The following is a 15,121-nucleotide window of genomic DNA, read 5'->3' as shown; positions in this document are numbered from 1 at the left end:
CTTTCTTCCAAGTATAGGATCACATTGCATAAGTAGCTCCAAAACAAAAACCAAACATCCAAAACTCGTCATTGCAGAAAAAGTCATACAAGGAACTGGGGTCCTGCATCCCATGATTTGTCACTATTCTACTTCCTGAAGTTTTCTACTCTTAAGCAAATCTTGTACCTCATTAAAACAGTACAGTACAACATTTTTCCATGGCTTACTCTCATGTAGAACTGTTCCATTTCCTGGCCATTGTTGTTCTCCATCACCAAAACGATTTCTTTGAAGAATGTGAACATTGTACTTATACACCTTGTACATTTTGTCTGCCATTATCAATCTTGTCTGAAGTTTCTTTCATCTCCATATTTTTGCAAACGATATTGAGTTTATTGAAGAATCTATAGGCTGTCATTGCACAATTTCAATGTTTGTAAGGGTTTTTTTTAATGGACTACTTTTTTTGTTTTGGGAACACATGAAAACTTCTACTAGGACTGTAGTGCAAAACAAAAGCTAGCAAGAATGCAGGTCTGCTTGATTGATTCAGACTTTTTCCTGTATGAACTGAACATATGTATTTGCCTGCCATGGAATGCACATCATGTGAACTCTGCATTGGGGATCTGGACACTTGACCGTTCTACCGATGTGCCGTGTGCACATTCAATCTATATTGGAAAGGAAAATCCAGGACTGACTGGATTGAACCAAGACTCAAAAGCAGTGATGCAATGCTACTTGAACTAATTAGTTTCTGTTGACCAAAGCCATTTCTTCTGGACAGTTTCATAAATATTACAATTTGGATAGAAAAAAGGGACACCTAAAATAAATGTCAGCTATTCTCTTTAGAAAATAAAACAGATGCCATTCAGAATTTTACTCAATAGTTTACTGGCTTACATAGTTAAGTCATAGAATATATAGATTTTCTTCCACTGGAAGAAACAATTCTTCAAACATAAAATAACCGCTTAAATCAGATTCAGACAGAAGTCATATGAATGGGCATTAATGCAGAATAGTCCTTTCCAGGAGCAAACTTTTACACTAGTCTCTGAACGAGCCCTCTGTTAATATACTTTTGCTACCAAGGGCAATTTCCAACCCCAGAATACTGTTCTCTTGAAGTGGCATTTTACATTCAAATCTAAAAGTCCCCATAATCCCTGCAAATAACTGCAGTATCCTGTTTGGAGGATGAGCATACTGGAAGCAAAATAGTTGTTTTTCTCCCCTTTTGCCATGACTCTTGTGCATGTCTTTGGAAGAGTGCATGAACCCAAGCGAAGTGAGGTAGTTAATACTGAATTGGCTGTGGGCAGAAAACTGGAAGTTTTAAACACACATTCACGGTAAGCTTTAAAACTGCAAAACAATCCTGTTAGACAGGTAAAGAAGTAGGAGGCGGAAGTGTGACAAGAACATCCTTTTAAAAAAGGAACCAATGTCTCATTTTCATGCCTGCTGAAGAGAATTTTGTCTCCACAAGGAAAATCCCTGCCTGGTTCCCAGTCCTAATGATGTAGGCAGAGCCTTTCACAGTAGATAGAGGAGCTTGGTGAGAAACACAATGAAGAAGCAGCCCAGCAGGAGAACATGAAGGCACACTGTTTGCTGTAATCTTGGGGAATTTGAAGGTAAATTGATAAATTCTTCTTCCTCTGTTTCAGCTGAAAAAAAAAGAGGAATAATTCTTTAACAGAGGAATCCCATACTCACATTTCAACATACTTTTGTAATTTCCTCCTGGCTTCTTTGCAAGTACTTAAGTTAAAACTAGCATCTGTAAAAGCCAATCACAGACCCTATTCATAGGAGAAGAAATGCAAATAGAGGCCATTGAGGATCTTTTGAGAAGCAACTGATAGCAACTTATCAGCTCTTGCAGGCATTAATCACAGCTTAATCAAAAGTAAATACAAACCACTGGCAAAGAAGCTTGTAAATAAACTGTTTGTATGCCATTTAACCCATTCCAGGGGGAGTTACAAAAGCAATAATACCCCATAGTAATACCCCATTCCTATATTAGTTTTACATGAATCCTATCCTGGAATGGAATGGATTCACCTGGGGGCTGGAGATAAGAATAGGCCCTCAGTTTGGCTGTACTTAGTCTGACTTACTAGTACTTTACTAGTACTGACTAGTAGTAAGAGGCGACTAAACAGCCACCAGGTAGATGGGACTCCTTAGCCTGGGAAGGCAGCTCATCTAAGAGAAGGAAAACTCTGATCCCAAACCTCCACTGCCTTGTGGCTACATCCAGTTATGGAAAAGGCTTCAGGAGTCAACCTCGAGGCAAAATCCAGAGCCGGAGTCCCGAGGCAGTTCATGGCTGAACACAGTCACATTCTGGCAACTCCTGGGACTGGTTGGCCACTGGAGCCAACCATATTGGCTTCTGCCTTTCCATTGGACCATTTCAGCGACGTGGAGAGGGGGGATTTGCTGCATGGGAAACATTCTATCCTCCATATCTACTTTACCCAGGCTTCGCACACTAGAGAGGTCACTGTTCCAGAACCACTATTTAGAGTGGTTCTATTCAGACTATACCATAGTCTTCAGAGACTGAAGGATGCCAACACTCCCATCCTGGAATAATAGGATAGGTCTCTTGGATTCTTGGTCTCTTGTTGCCTTGTGTGCTCCCTGGGGCATCTGGCAGGCCACTGTGAGATACAGGAGGCTGCACTACATGACTTTTGGCCTAATTCAGCCAGGCTTTTCTTATGTTCTAATTTACTCAGAAGTAAGTAGTTTAGAACCACAACCTAGCTTAAACCTGGAAATATGCTCCAGTGAAATTTGTGGTATTTGCATTCAAAATGTGCATTTGGGTTCCAAAGTCAAAGTAGTCCCCAGGAAGGGGCTTCTTCAACAAGCCTCTCAAGCCCTTGCTGGTTTCATGGGATCTGATTTAGTAATGAAAGTGGGTCAAGCTTCTTATCTGGTGATACACTTGCTTCCCCTGTAGTGCTGTTTATGAGGCTTATTGCCCAATCTAGGGCAATTTTGTGTCTGCAAGTATTTTACATACAACCAATATGTGGAACTGCTTTCAACCATTTGGCCAGAACAGAAGCTGCTAGTTTTGGGATGAACATCACTGACTTTATGTATAGAGTGGACTCAAAGGTGTTGAACATCACAGAAAGGAACAAGTGGTCTTGATAAAACAAGTTTATAGGCCAGGAATAAGTTATTCAAGGATGGATGAGATACACATTGGTGTAGTTTGGTATAGTTTGGATGGTGTAGTTTTTGGGATATACTAACTATTTGGTGTAGTTAGGATGCACCATAATCATTCCTAATTGTTCATTTTTGTTCCTTTGTTCTCTAGCAACAAAAGTTCTATTTACAAATTACTGCCCCCACCCCTTGCAGGGGCAGTGCTTCCCTGCCTTTAACAATGGCATGAGACAGACATAACAGGTGAAACTTCCTATGAGCAAAGCTTCATCTGTTAAATTTCTGTCACAAGGCTGCTATCTGAGAGGGAAAAGAAGCAGGGGAATCCAGTTTGCAAGTGAAAGTGATCCAGTATTTTGAAACAGAACTATATCCACTGTGAACTGTGCTAGAATCAAAGAAATCAGCATCTACAGAAAGGCAATGAGAATAGGTCATGCTGGCATTTTTGACCTCAAGGCTGATGCATGCGTGAGAGAAGTTAAAAAAAAACCCCCACTTAGCTCACATTTTACATATAACTAGAAGCCATATAAGTGGGGAGCTAATTGCCCAATGAGGATTTTGGTAAGATAAGGCATTTAAATAACAGACACTCATGGCTTCCATGGAGACCATTATGATAATCTAATCTGAACTCCTCCATGACCAAAAACAGATTTTATTCATCAATTCCTGTTACTTTTTCTGGTTACTAGTCTACATGCCTCTGCTATCTCAAGAGACACAGGCATTTCACTAGGCTTCTGGATGGCTGCAGTCCTGCAGATACTTATAAGGAAGATGGTTCAGTTGGACTCAGTGGCCATTTTAGATAACAAATCAGTACTAAACAGAATTCTCATGGACCGCTGCTGTAAAAGAGGGATTAATACTATACCTAGGTCTAATTTGTAGTAGTAGCATTCTACATTTTGATCCCATTTTGTTCCAGGAAACTCAGGGCAGCAGACAAGGTTCTCCCCCATTTTATCCTCACAAAGACTATGTGAATTAGGTAGGAAAAGCAATGGCTAGTGGCCCTGGATATCCTAGAGAGCGTCTTAGCTGAATAGGGATTTGAGCCAGAGTGTATAGCAGGGGTGCCCAAACCCTGGCCCTGGGGCCACTTGCGGCCCTCAAGGCCTCTCAATGTGGCCCTCATGGAGCCCCTAGTCTCCAATGAGCATCTGGCCCTCTAGAGATTTGTTGGAGCTTGCACTGGCCCAATGCAACTGCTCAGCGTGAGGGCGACTGTTTGACCTCTTGCGTGAGCTGTGGGATGAGGGCTCCCTCCACTGCTTGCTGTTTCACGTCTGTGATGCAGTGGCAGCAGCAAGGGAAAGGCTGGCCTGGCTTTGTGCAAGACCTTTTATAGGCCTTGAGCTATTGCAAGACCTTCATTCATTCATACAAGTTCATCTTTAATATATTCATTTATGTAAATTTATTCAAATTTGAAATGTAAATTAATTCTTCCCCCAGCCCCTCTGATATAGTATCAGAGAGATGATGTGGCCCTCCTGCCAAAAACTTTGGACACCCCTGGTGTATAGCAATGAAGATTTTAATGCAACTGTTGAGAGAGTGATCTGTGAGCCTTTTTCTAAATGGTCTCTGCCATGACCTTGGTAGGTGACAGACTGCCAACAAACTCACTCAGGAATAAGCTCCACTGAACAAAGCAGAAAAAATATTGATCAACTTTACAGCTTCATTGCAAGGACTTAATGAGCTAATGCATGTCAAGCACTAAATTTGAAAACTTTGAAGCAAGGTTTAAGTGAAAGGAAGGGGTCAGAAGCAATTTATTGGCCAACTTCATTGCCCATGGTTTGTATGCAGTAAAAAACTTCACATTTGTAGAACACTTCCTGCATTGGAAAAGTGCTTCACAAGTATTTCTTGATGCAAGTAAGTATTATTGCCCCATATTGGAGTCAAGGTTGAGAAAATGTTTTCCTAAGACCACCTAATAAACTTCCAACAGAGACAAGATGTTATCTTCTGTATTATCTTTTTGATTCCATTTAATCAGGGTAGCATGCATGGTTCTTCTGCCTCCCTGTTATCCTCACAAAAGCCCTGCAAGGTAGGTTAGGCTGAGAGGTAGTGTGTGGTCCAAAGCCACCCAGTGAGCTCAATGGATAAGTGGGGATTTAAACCATTTTTGCCCAATGCAGTATTGTCCACAACAGGGATCAAATGTGTACACCTGTGGGCTAGGCAAAAATGGGTTAATACTGGTTTTCTCACTAGTCCTAGCCCAACACACCAACCACTATACCACACTGGCTTATGTATACATAACTTAAGGATAAGAACCACTGTGCTGCTAGGGAATTTCTCTAATAGCCTTTTTGGTTTCATTAAACACTCATCTTGCGGCTCAGGCAACGTTCAAACTAGGAGAAGCTGTTCCCTGATGTACATAAACGTAATGCATTAAGTGAGCAGATATAGCCAGCACAGTGAGGTTTACTAATGTTACAAGTTCAAGGTTAGGATCCTCCTCCATCTCACTGCACATACAAAAAGTTCACCTATTCTATCATCAGACTATCATCAATCTGTAGGTGAGCAATTTTCCACTGAAGTTCTCTCTTACCACAGTTCAGTATTTGTTCAGACAGACAGTGCACAACGCCATATACACACCGACATAGTTGGCAACCGTTTCGGATCCATTCTCCATGTACAAATGGGCTGCAATTGCTGTCAATGACAGATCAAAAAGATCAGAATTTTCCCGCATTGTATGAAAGGACATCTACTCCTGATCTGCTCCTGATCTGATCTGCTTTCTGATCTGCCCTCTCACCTTTTCCGTTTATCATGTTCACAGTATCTGCCAGTGAAGTGTCTTGGGCAGGCACAAAAGTTGCCAAGGATACAGGTTCCTCCATTTTGACAGCAATGCCGGTCCAGTGTTTCACCTGGAAGAGAGTATTCCACAGTTTACCAAGAAGCAGACCTCTTTGAACTTCCTTTCTCACTTGCTTCCTCCAGTCTCCCAAGCTGCCAAAGGATCTTACAGAGGCCTAATTTTATTGGCCTTCAGGGGACAATAAAATTAGCTGCCTGTTAAGAGTGTTTGTTCAGTTAAGCCTGGTTTGTTTAGATAAGGATTAAATGCAAACTACTAGGGATTACTGAGTGGCCAGACAGCAACCCATGACATGTTCTGCTGGAGTACTACCTAACTGCATATTGTACTGGGGGAGAAGCAGCTCTCAATCACCACTCTAATAAATCTTTTAAAAGAGGAACATCACAGACATTTACTGAATTAAAATGATCAAAATATCTGGGCAATTGTGAAGCAATGATCTGACACTAGTTTGGGAGGTTCCACTTTGTTGACAGTCAGTAATGTTTAGGCAAAAATAAATGCACAGGTTATCCCACTGAAATTAATTTAACCAATATATGCATGTATTTCAATCACAGTAGGGATAACACCCCCACAGAATGTGGCTTTATACTGAATCAGACCAGCAAACTATAAAGGCCAGAATTGCCAACTCTGGGCCCAATCCTATCCAACTTTCCAGCACCTGTACAGCCACAATACAACCCCAAATTAAGGGAACGAATGTTCCCAAACCTTAAGGAGGCCTCTGGACTGCCTCTCCACCACAAGATGCAGGGCATGCCCCATTGGCACGCTTGTACCAGTACTGGAAAATTGGATAGGATTGGGCTCTCTCTCTCCCAGGTTTCAGACAGGATTTTATCTCTGTCTTACTTGGAGATGCTGGGATTGAACCTGGAACCTTTTGCATGTTTTGCTTGTGTTCTACCTCTGAGCCACAGCCTTTCTCCATCACCTTCATATGCTCAGCAGTAAGGGTAATTTCTGGAGATATTCTTTGGGGCTCATAGACAAACTTGAAATTACTGAGCTTTCACTATTGTATTCAGCCCTAGAAATACACCTACTGCTGCACATTTAATAGATGCCCCATGGATAAAATAAGTATCATAAACATTTTGTGCAATTTGAAAATATATTATGGTAATGAGTCTGTCCACAGTTGCACATTAGAAGCCAGAGCAGATGGCTTAGATAAAGAGTGGGTTCAATCACTGAGGGCAGAAACTACAGTTACAGCCTTAAACACATACAGTCCACAATAAAGTGCCATTGAATTTAGCAGAACTTCCTTCTGAGGAAAGTTTCTTAACAAGATGTGCATTTACTTATATTTAAATGTGGGTTCTGGTGATTCTTGCTTTTATAGGAGCTAACTGCCCAGTACAATGCACTACTACAGAGAAAAGAAGTGGAACCAGAATTCATTAGTTCAGAAGTAACTAGTACATACGCACTACAAAAGTTAATTAGTTTGACCAGAATCAGCAGAAGTGTAACTCAGGACCATTTAGCTTTGCATTAGAGACGAGTGGGAACAGACCTTGAGAGCTACATCATGCAAGATAGGTACTGTGCAGATGTTACTATTTATTAATCACATGTATACCCTTTATTTCTTTCATCACATGGTGTTATATGGTATTCTCAGGGAATCATCAATCACTGATAATATAATATATAATATACAGTATTTATATACCGCCTTTCTTGGTCTTTATTCAAGACTTTATTCAAGGCGGTTTACACAGGCAGGCTTATTAAATCCACGCAGGGATTTTTACATATTGAAAGAAGGTTCTCTCTTTCAAGAACCACCACATTCAAGATGTTACACTCCGATCTGGTTTTTTAACATTCTGGCCTCCATCCTCCCACGCTCCGAGCAGATGGAACAGCTCAGCTGCAGCTTGCCGGCTGCTTCAAGGTCGCACGGTGCCGGTGGCCTCGAACTGGCGACCTTGTGGATGTTAATCTTCAGGCAAATGGAGGCTCTACCCTCTAGACCAGACCTCCTGCCCTGATCACACCTAGTCCTGCTTAGCTTCATTAAGGTGGCTGCATCACATTTCCTCAGCCCTTGCAATGGGCTGAGTGCCACCACAGGTGCTGCCCTGGCTCCCAACCTACTTGCAGGATTCACTCCACGTGTTCCTGGAAGCTGGAACACTGGTATTTCTGATCTTGCCAAAAGAGCCACACAGACAAAGGGTGTAAACCTAACCCCTTATGCCAGTGCTTTCCAGCAATGACATAAGGGCAATGCAGCTCTGAGGTAAGGAAACAAACATTCCCTTCTTTGAGAAGGCCTCTGCGAGTGACACCCAATTGCAGGATGCAGCACTTGTTCCATTGGCACCCCTATGCCAGTGCTGGAAAGCACTGACATAAGGGGTTAGGATTGTGCCCAAACGCTTATGACAATGTTCAACTGAATGTGTGGGCATGAATAGAAATGGGTGTGATCTCAATGTCCGCTCACATGAATGGGTTCATCAGAATTTCTGCACAGGTAAGAAAATCTTATGCACACTCTAGCAAGACATGGGTGTATCTTGGTCACTGACTGCAGGAAATGCTGACAAGCAGCAGGTTTCTAATGGACACATATGGATTGGCCATGGTTTTTTGGTATGTACTTTCTCCAAAGACTGATATATAAGGTTCCCCTCCATATTATATCCACAAGGACCCTGTACGAATTGTCAGTAATCTTCATGAATAAGCAGGGATTGACAGCACCCTTGCCCAAGTCCAGTACTTAATTCATTACACTATACAGAGCTCCTCTGTTGTGGCAATATTCATGTTAAATGGTCCTCAGCTGCTCACTAATTAAACCAGTTGGAGGCTAGTTATTGCAGTTGAGCCAAGTTAATGTTGCCCCAAAAAGGCTTTGAATGAGCTACAAATGACCTGCAGAAGCAGACAGCAGAGGACTGTCTGTAAAGAGCCAAGCAGCTAATGCATTCACAGTGCATAAAGACAGAAATAGACAAAGTTACCTACTCTTTGTAAGCCCAGGGAAAGGCACGATTTGCCTAGAGTTCTTTTGCTTTCTGCTCTCATCACTCCCATTCGCATCATGGAAGACATTCAGAGTTGTGACTTGGGTTTTGGTGTGATGCTTTTGGATGATGGCACCCGTGTTTTCTCCAGTATCAAGTCTGTTCCCCTCTTCTCTGTAGCCTTGCAGAATACAAGGCAATAAGAATGGAAAAGAAGGGGGAAAAGTTTTTTGTTAAGTGTATGTACATTTAACATGATGTACCCTGTACAATGTAACAAATGGAAGCAGACAGAAGAGAAGTTCCTCACCTTTTCCAAAGTGAATACCCTGCAAGGCCAGAGTCACTGTTAAAAGAACCCTGGAAATGCAAAAGGCAGAAGGAGTTATCTTACAGAGGAAAAAGTCACATGCATTTAAACAATATCTGCCCAACATTGCATATATGCATCAGGGATCAAATGTGTACACCTGTGGGCTGGGCATAAATTTAATAAAGATAAAAGATGCTAATACAGAGTGCATTTAGGAGAAAGGAAATCCCAGTGACTTCACTCAGACTTCAATCCTATCCACACTTTCCTGGGAGTAAGCCCCGTTGACCATAATGGGACTTACTTCTGAGTAGACAGACATAGGATTGGGCTCTCAGACTTACTACTAAGTAAAATAGCATAGGCTTATAGTATAAAGGAGTAACAGCCCAATCCTATGCATGTCTACTCAGAAGTAAGTCCCATTAGTGTCAATGGGGCTTACTCCCAGGAAAGTATGGATAGGATTGGGCTGTTAATCAACTGAATATTGCAACTGCTACCAAAACACAGTACTGCACATCTACAGAATATTAGTTTAATAATAATTCATTCATCACTGATCTAGAGGTACTTATAAAGCAGTTGTCTAGAAACATCACCAGCACAGTATTAAAAAATTCAAAACACCCTGGAAATAGCCATTTACTTTCATTATAACCAACATTTGTCAAATTACCCTGTTTTGTTAAAATTTGCCTTCTTAGAGGCAAAGATCAAAAGGTGCACAGTTGAACAGCCAAGCCTAAACATGTCTACTCAGAAGTAAGTCCCATTGGAGTAAATGGGGCTTACTCCCAGGAAAGCGTGGATAGGATTGGGCTGGAAATCAAGGCAATTGTAACACAGAATTGTCACAGCAAGCAGACTTACCCAGTGATTTGTCTCCAATACATTTTCCTAGAGTTTAAAAAAAAACTGCTTGGAATGAAGATTCTAAGAAAAAGTTTTCTGTATGACTGTCATCACTCCAAACACAGCAGTTTCGCTTATAGCAGTATTAAAGATATTGTAGATAAATTAGAAAAGGATAAGCTTCTTCCTCTATCTCCAGGCTAGGGTAGCTTAAAAGATATCCAGCTGCTGGTGGTTACTTTGCTGGTAGATACTTCAGAGGTACTGACACTCAGTTCTAATCTCCTTCGGCAGCCTTGTTGCTATCCCTCCCCTAATACAGAGACACATCTTGTTGGAGGTGGAGCAATCTCTCTCAAGCACAGCAGGAGGTACAGTTGCATTTCCACCAGGAATCTTTGCTAGCATTGGTCTTCAGCTAGTAGCTTGGAAGGATCCCAAATGGGCCATACATTCATCTAAGGTGGGTTGCACCAGTGCCATTTTCTTTTTGTTTACTTGGGTTGTTTTTTTTTAAAGAAAAAGAGAATAGCCAGATGCAAAATATGACAGAGCTCTGACTCCTGTAATAATTGCATGGAAGAAGGAACTTTGGCAAATGCAGCTTCTCCTGCAGGAAGAGATAGCCATACCAATGGAAATTCTCTCTTCTACATGACTGCTTAAAGGTACAGAAGCTGTATCATCTTGTGTTCCTGCTCATCATAAAGAGAGAATGAAGGTATTATTATTTTAACCCCCCCCCCCCCAGCTAGTTCTGGGTTGTATGGTGGAAATAAAGATTAATCCTGGCTCACAAAATGCTGAAGAGTTATACATATGTGTTAAATCCAAAGGTGCTCTTCAACATGCAGACAGTGTCACAGAAGGGCCTTCACAGCTTACACTTGAGTGTTGTATCAGAAAAGCAAAACTAAATGGTCATGTTTGATTTCTTGTGCAAGAACATGTGCAGTTCTTGCACAAGCAGAAGCATGAGAACTATTATGACACCTATCTGTTATAGCACTACATGAATTCTGCATACTCTTACACAAGCATTTGCAAACCAGTAGTAGTGGCTATTTTCTCCCATACTTTGGCTCCAACCCCTGTATCTCCCCTTAGTCATCAACTGAAAAGGAATCAGGTGTCTTGAGAGGAGTTGTTCTAGCTTTTTGGTTTTACCTAAATTTATTTACTCTTCAGATTTTTATACCACCTTTCCCTCAGGGTGGTGTACATAGTTGCTCCTTTCTTTTTGTCCTCACAACAACCCTGTGAGGTAGAAGGCAGAGATAGTGACTTGCCCAAGGTGACCCAGGAAGCTTCATAACTGAGCAGGGATTTGAACTTGGATTTTCCAGGTCTCCCAAACCACTATACCAAGAGTGCAGTTCTATGCATACTTACTTGGGAGTAAGCTGGTTGGTTGGCAACCTTCAGTCTCGAAAGATTATGGTATAAGCCTACAGCACCCGGTATTCCCAGGTGGTCTCCCATTCAAGTACTAACCAGGCCTGACCCTGCTTAGCTTGCGAGATCAGGCATGTGCAGTTCTGTTGAAGAAAGTGGTCCATTTTACAACTGAGGGACTGTGCATATGTGTTTTGTTTACAAGCTTTTTATACCACCCTCCAACAAAAATATCAAAGTGGTGTATACTATAAACCTGCAAAAACTGAGGTGTGATTTACTCTGCAAGGGCAAATACACAGGTACTCCTGTCTTTCCTTACCCAGGGTAAAAAATGGCTGGTCTGTGTGTGTGTGTGTGTGTGAGAAAATGGAACAAGTGGGATGGATTAAGAAGTCTGTCACTCCTTATGCTTGTCTTCCACTTTACTCCGCAGCTGAACTCTGCAAAACAAATAAATGAGAGTCAAAGCAAACTGCATATCATAAGAACACAGGGAGTTTGTTTATTTTTAGTTTCACATTTTTATACTGCCCTTCCTCCAAGGAGGTAGGAGTGGTGTACATAGTTCCTTCCCTTCTTTTGTCCTCACAACAACCCTGTGAGGTGGGTGAGGCAGAGAGATAGTGACTGGCCCAAGATCACCCAGGAAACTTTGTGGCTGAGTAGGACTTAAACCTGAATCTTCCTGGTTCAAGTTCAACTCCAGAACCACTACACCGTTCTGGTCCTGAGTCATGGTGAGTCAGACCACCCATCTCATTCAGTGTTGTCGACACACTGACTGACTCAAGAGTTTCAGGCAGATCTCCCACAAACCCATGGCCAGCCCATCTATGAAGCGAATGATACAGCTTGCATAGAAAAAGAGGTTGGGGACAGCAGCAAACAGACTTGGGGGGGGTGCATCATCCCAAGTACGCTGCCACCGCTTCCCTTCAACCTTCCATGGGCAGAGCGGCTTTGATCCACTTCCTGCTCACTAAAAGAAAGCCAATGATCCGCTTCCCTGCCCCATTACCTTGCTCCCTCCTCATGGAGGCCCTTTCAACAAAACAGGGTGTGCAGGGCAGGTTGGGAGTTCCCAGAATATTCTGAGCTTCATGCTTTGTTGAACAGGACTGTGCAAGGAAGGAGCAGTATCAAAGGGCAAGGAAATGGATTGTGCATTTGGATGGGGCTGTGCACATGCGTGGTGGCAACAGTGTGAGATTGCACTTGCTTCAAGCAGTGTTTGGGTTTGGGATGGGCCTGCCCTTTTCCGTGGTGGTGCCACAGCCACGACTCTGAAAATCCTGGCCTGAGAAGAGATGGCAGTCTCCTTTGCTCCTGTCTTTTAAATGGGCCCATAAGACAATTCCAAAAGCCCTTTTGCTGGCATTCTTTTTTTATGGCAGCAATTTTAATAATTGCTTTATGCTTTCTGTTTCTTATCGATCATGATCATTTTTGTTGTCTTTAATTGTATTTTAGGCCTTGTTGTAGGTTGCCTTCTGAGAGTTTTTCATCTAAATGGTGGTATATAAATCTCTTAAACAAGCAAAGCACCTGAAAGATGTTGATTTCTTAGACTAATCTGCCTCACGAGTTTGTTGCAAGGTCTTCAAGATACTCTAAGAAACAGTGGGATACAAACGGTACCAGAGCAGGGGCAAAGCCCTGCCCTGCCCTGCCCCCCTGATGGCTGTCCACTCCAACTTGGTGCATTTGGCACTTCCATTGTCACTTGTACCAAGGGTTTGGGGGTTATCCCAGAAAGGTGACTATGGGCCCTTGGCCAGTCCAACCTTTGATGCTATCCCTGACTACAAATGTTGCAAATAGGACTGGAGATAAAGTAACCAGAATGAATTCAGGGTGATATCAATTCACAGGTTATTCTTATTAAGGAAGAAAAGAGGGCTGGACAAAATCAGAGACGAGAGGAATGAGAGCAGGTGACTGACTGAAATTAGGAGCAGTGGATGAAGGAAGCAGAGAGCTAGGAACTTTATTCAAGAATGTTTGGAACTCCACTTGAAAGAGAATCAAGCGATGGTTTAGGACTCTATAAGGTGCATCAAACTCTCCCTGGAGAACCCAGGCCTCTTGAACATCTTGCTTATCCCAGCCTGTCATCCTCTTCATTATTATTGCTGTTATTTTTGATTCAAACCTAGAAGGCTGCAATCCTGTTCTCACCCTTACAGGAGTAAGCCACATTGACTATTATGGGACTTACATCTGAGTAGACGTGCATAGAATTGGGCTTGAAATTATGTAAGAATATAGCAGATAACTGTGATATCTGTCTATATCAGCTTAACTGACATAAAACTTGGCCACTTTAGTTTCTCATCTGTCTTTTTTTGTCCATTTCTATCTGCTGAGGGCTTGCACTTTACACATAATAATATATTATATTTATCCTTATAATCAAAAAAAATCAACACTATATTTTACATGAAATCGAGATTCAACATTTAGGGTGCAATCCTAAGTCACGCCTGAACAGGCAGGCCAAGTGGCCTGTGCTGTATCCAGCGTGAGGTAGGTTGGGGCTGGGGCACAACTCAAAAGTAAGGGGGATTTTATTCCTCTTCCTCTGAGAAACACCCCAGGTAGCCCTATGGGACTACTTGGATCTGTGCCCATGATTTTGCAGGTACAAATCCAAGCAGCTTGTGTAAGGCTGATTGGGCCAGGGCCAGGGGTTAGAACAGTCATTTTCAACCACTGTGCCATGGCACACTGGTGTGCTGCAAATGGTCCCCAAGTGTGCTGCAGGACTTTGGTGGAGGGTCATTTATTAATAGGACCATTGGGGATATGAGCCCCCCACCAACAGAAAGGTGTGCCTTGTCAACTATTCAAAAACTGATGGCGTGCCTTGACAATTTTTATAACTTGTCAGTGTGCCATGAGACGAAAAAGGTTGAAAATCACTGGGTTAGAATCAGGCCTGCACTGCTCTTGCAGTCCCACTCCCTTACAGTCCTGATCTGCCCTCCTGGGCCGCTCACCCCCTGACCAAAAATGCTCCTCCCCACCCCTTTCCACCTTCTCGCCACCCTCAGCCACTCCCTGTGCCAGCCTGCCAGGGCTGGCACAAACTCACCCCATTTGAATGCTACTCCAGCTCTGTAGGGCCAGCAAACATCTGTGCACTAGCCTTGCCTCCTCCTGAGTAGCCATAAATGTGCATTATGGCACAAGGGGCTTTTGTTGGCTGGGAGGGAGGAAATAGGATTGCTGTGTTAAACTGAAATCCTATGCACACTCTCCTGGGACTAAGCCGCATTGAACTCAATGGGACTTACTTCTGAGTAGACAAGCATAGGCTTGGACTGTTAATCAAATGTTTGAAAGTGTTACTTATTAGTTTGGGAACTGTAAGAGCCCTTTGTATTCTAGCTCCAAGCAAGCTAAATTCCTCTGGAAGCTAGATGGAATACCATCCTGACCTGGGAGACTTTCAAATATTTAAGTGTAAACACAATTAAAAGCTTGCTGCTTTAACCTAAT

General features: G+C 42.5%; 1 protein-coding gene across 1 annotated transcript; it reads right to left on the bottom strand.

Moving 5' to 3' along the window:
- Positions 1 to 1,530: 1,530 nt before the first annotated feature.
- LOC136638524 (cryptic protein-like) lies at positions 1,531 to 10,263 on the bottom strand. Its single transcript, XM_066612568.1, has 6 exons — positions 10,241 to 10,263; positions 9,365 to 9,414; positions 9,056 to 9,235; positions 5,993 to 6,107; positions 5,780 to 5,886; positions 1,531 to 1,664 (listed from the first exon to the last, which is right to left on the bottom strand). The coding sequence occupies exons 1-6, from the start codon at positions 10,261 to 10,263 to the stop codon at positions 1,531 to 1,533; spliced, it is 609 nt and encodes a 202-aa protein (XP_066468665.1).
- Between the last annotated feature and the right edge of the window lie 4,858 nt (positions 10,264 to 15,121).

The sequence above is a fragment of the Tiliqua scincoides genome, chromosome 2, assembly GCF_035046505.1.
Source record: "Tiliqua scincoides isolate rTilSci1 chromosome 2, rTilSci1.hap2, whole genome shotgun sequence".
NCBI lineage: Eukaryota > Metazoa > Chordata > Lepidosauria > Squamata > Scincidae > Tiliqua > Tiliqua scincoides.
Note: the sequence above shows the minus strand (reverse complement) of the source record. Positions and strands in the feature narration are given on the sequence as shown.

Bases quoted from the DNA above. Each gene is read 5' to 3' on its own strand.
- LOC136638524 (XM_066612568.1), bottom strand. From the start codon at position 10,263: ATGTATTGGAGACAAATCACTGG. The intron at 6,108-9,055 runs GTAGGTAACTTT...ACTCTCTTCCAG, and splicing joins TTTCCCTGGGCTTACAAAGA to GTGAAACACTGGACCGGCAT. The intron at 1,665-5,779 runs GTAAGAGAGAAC...TTTTTTTTTCAG, and splicing joins TGAACAAATACTGAACTGTG to CTGAAACAGAGGAAGAAGAA.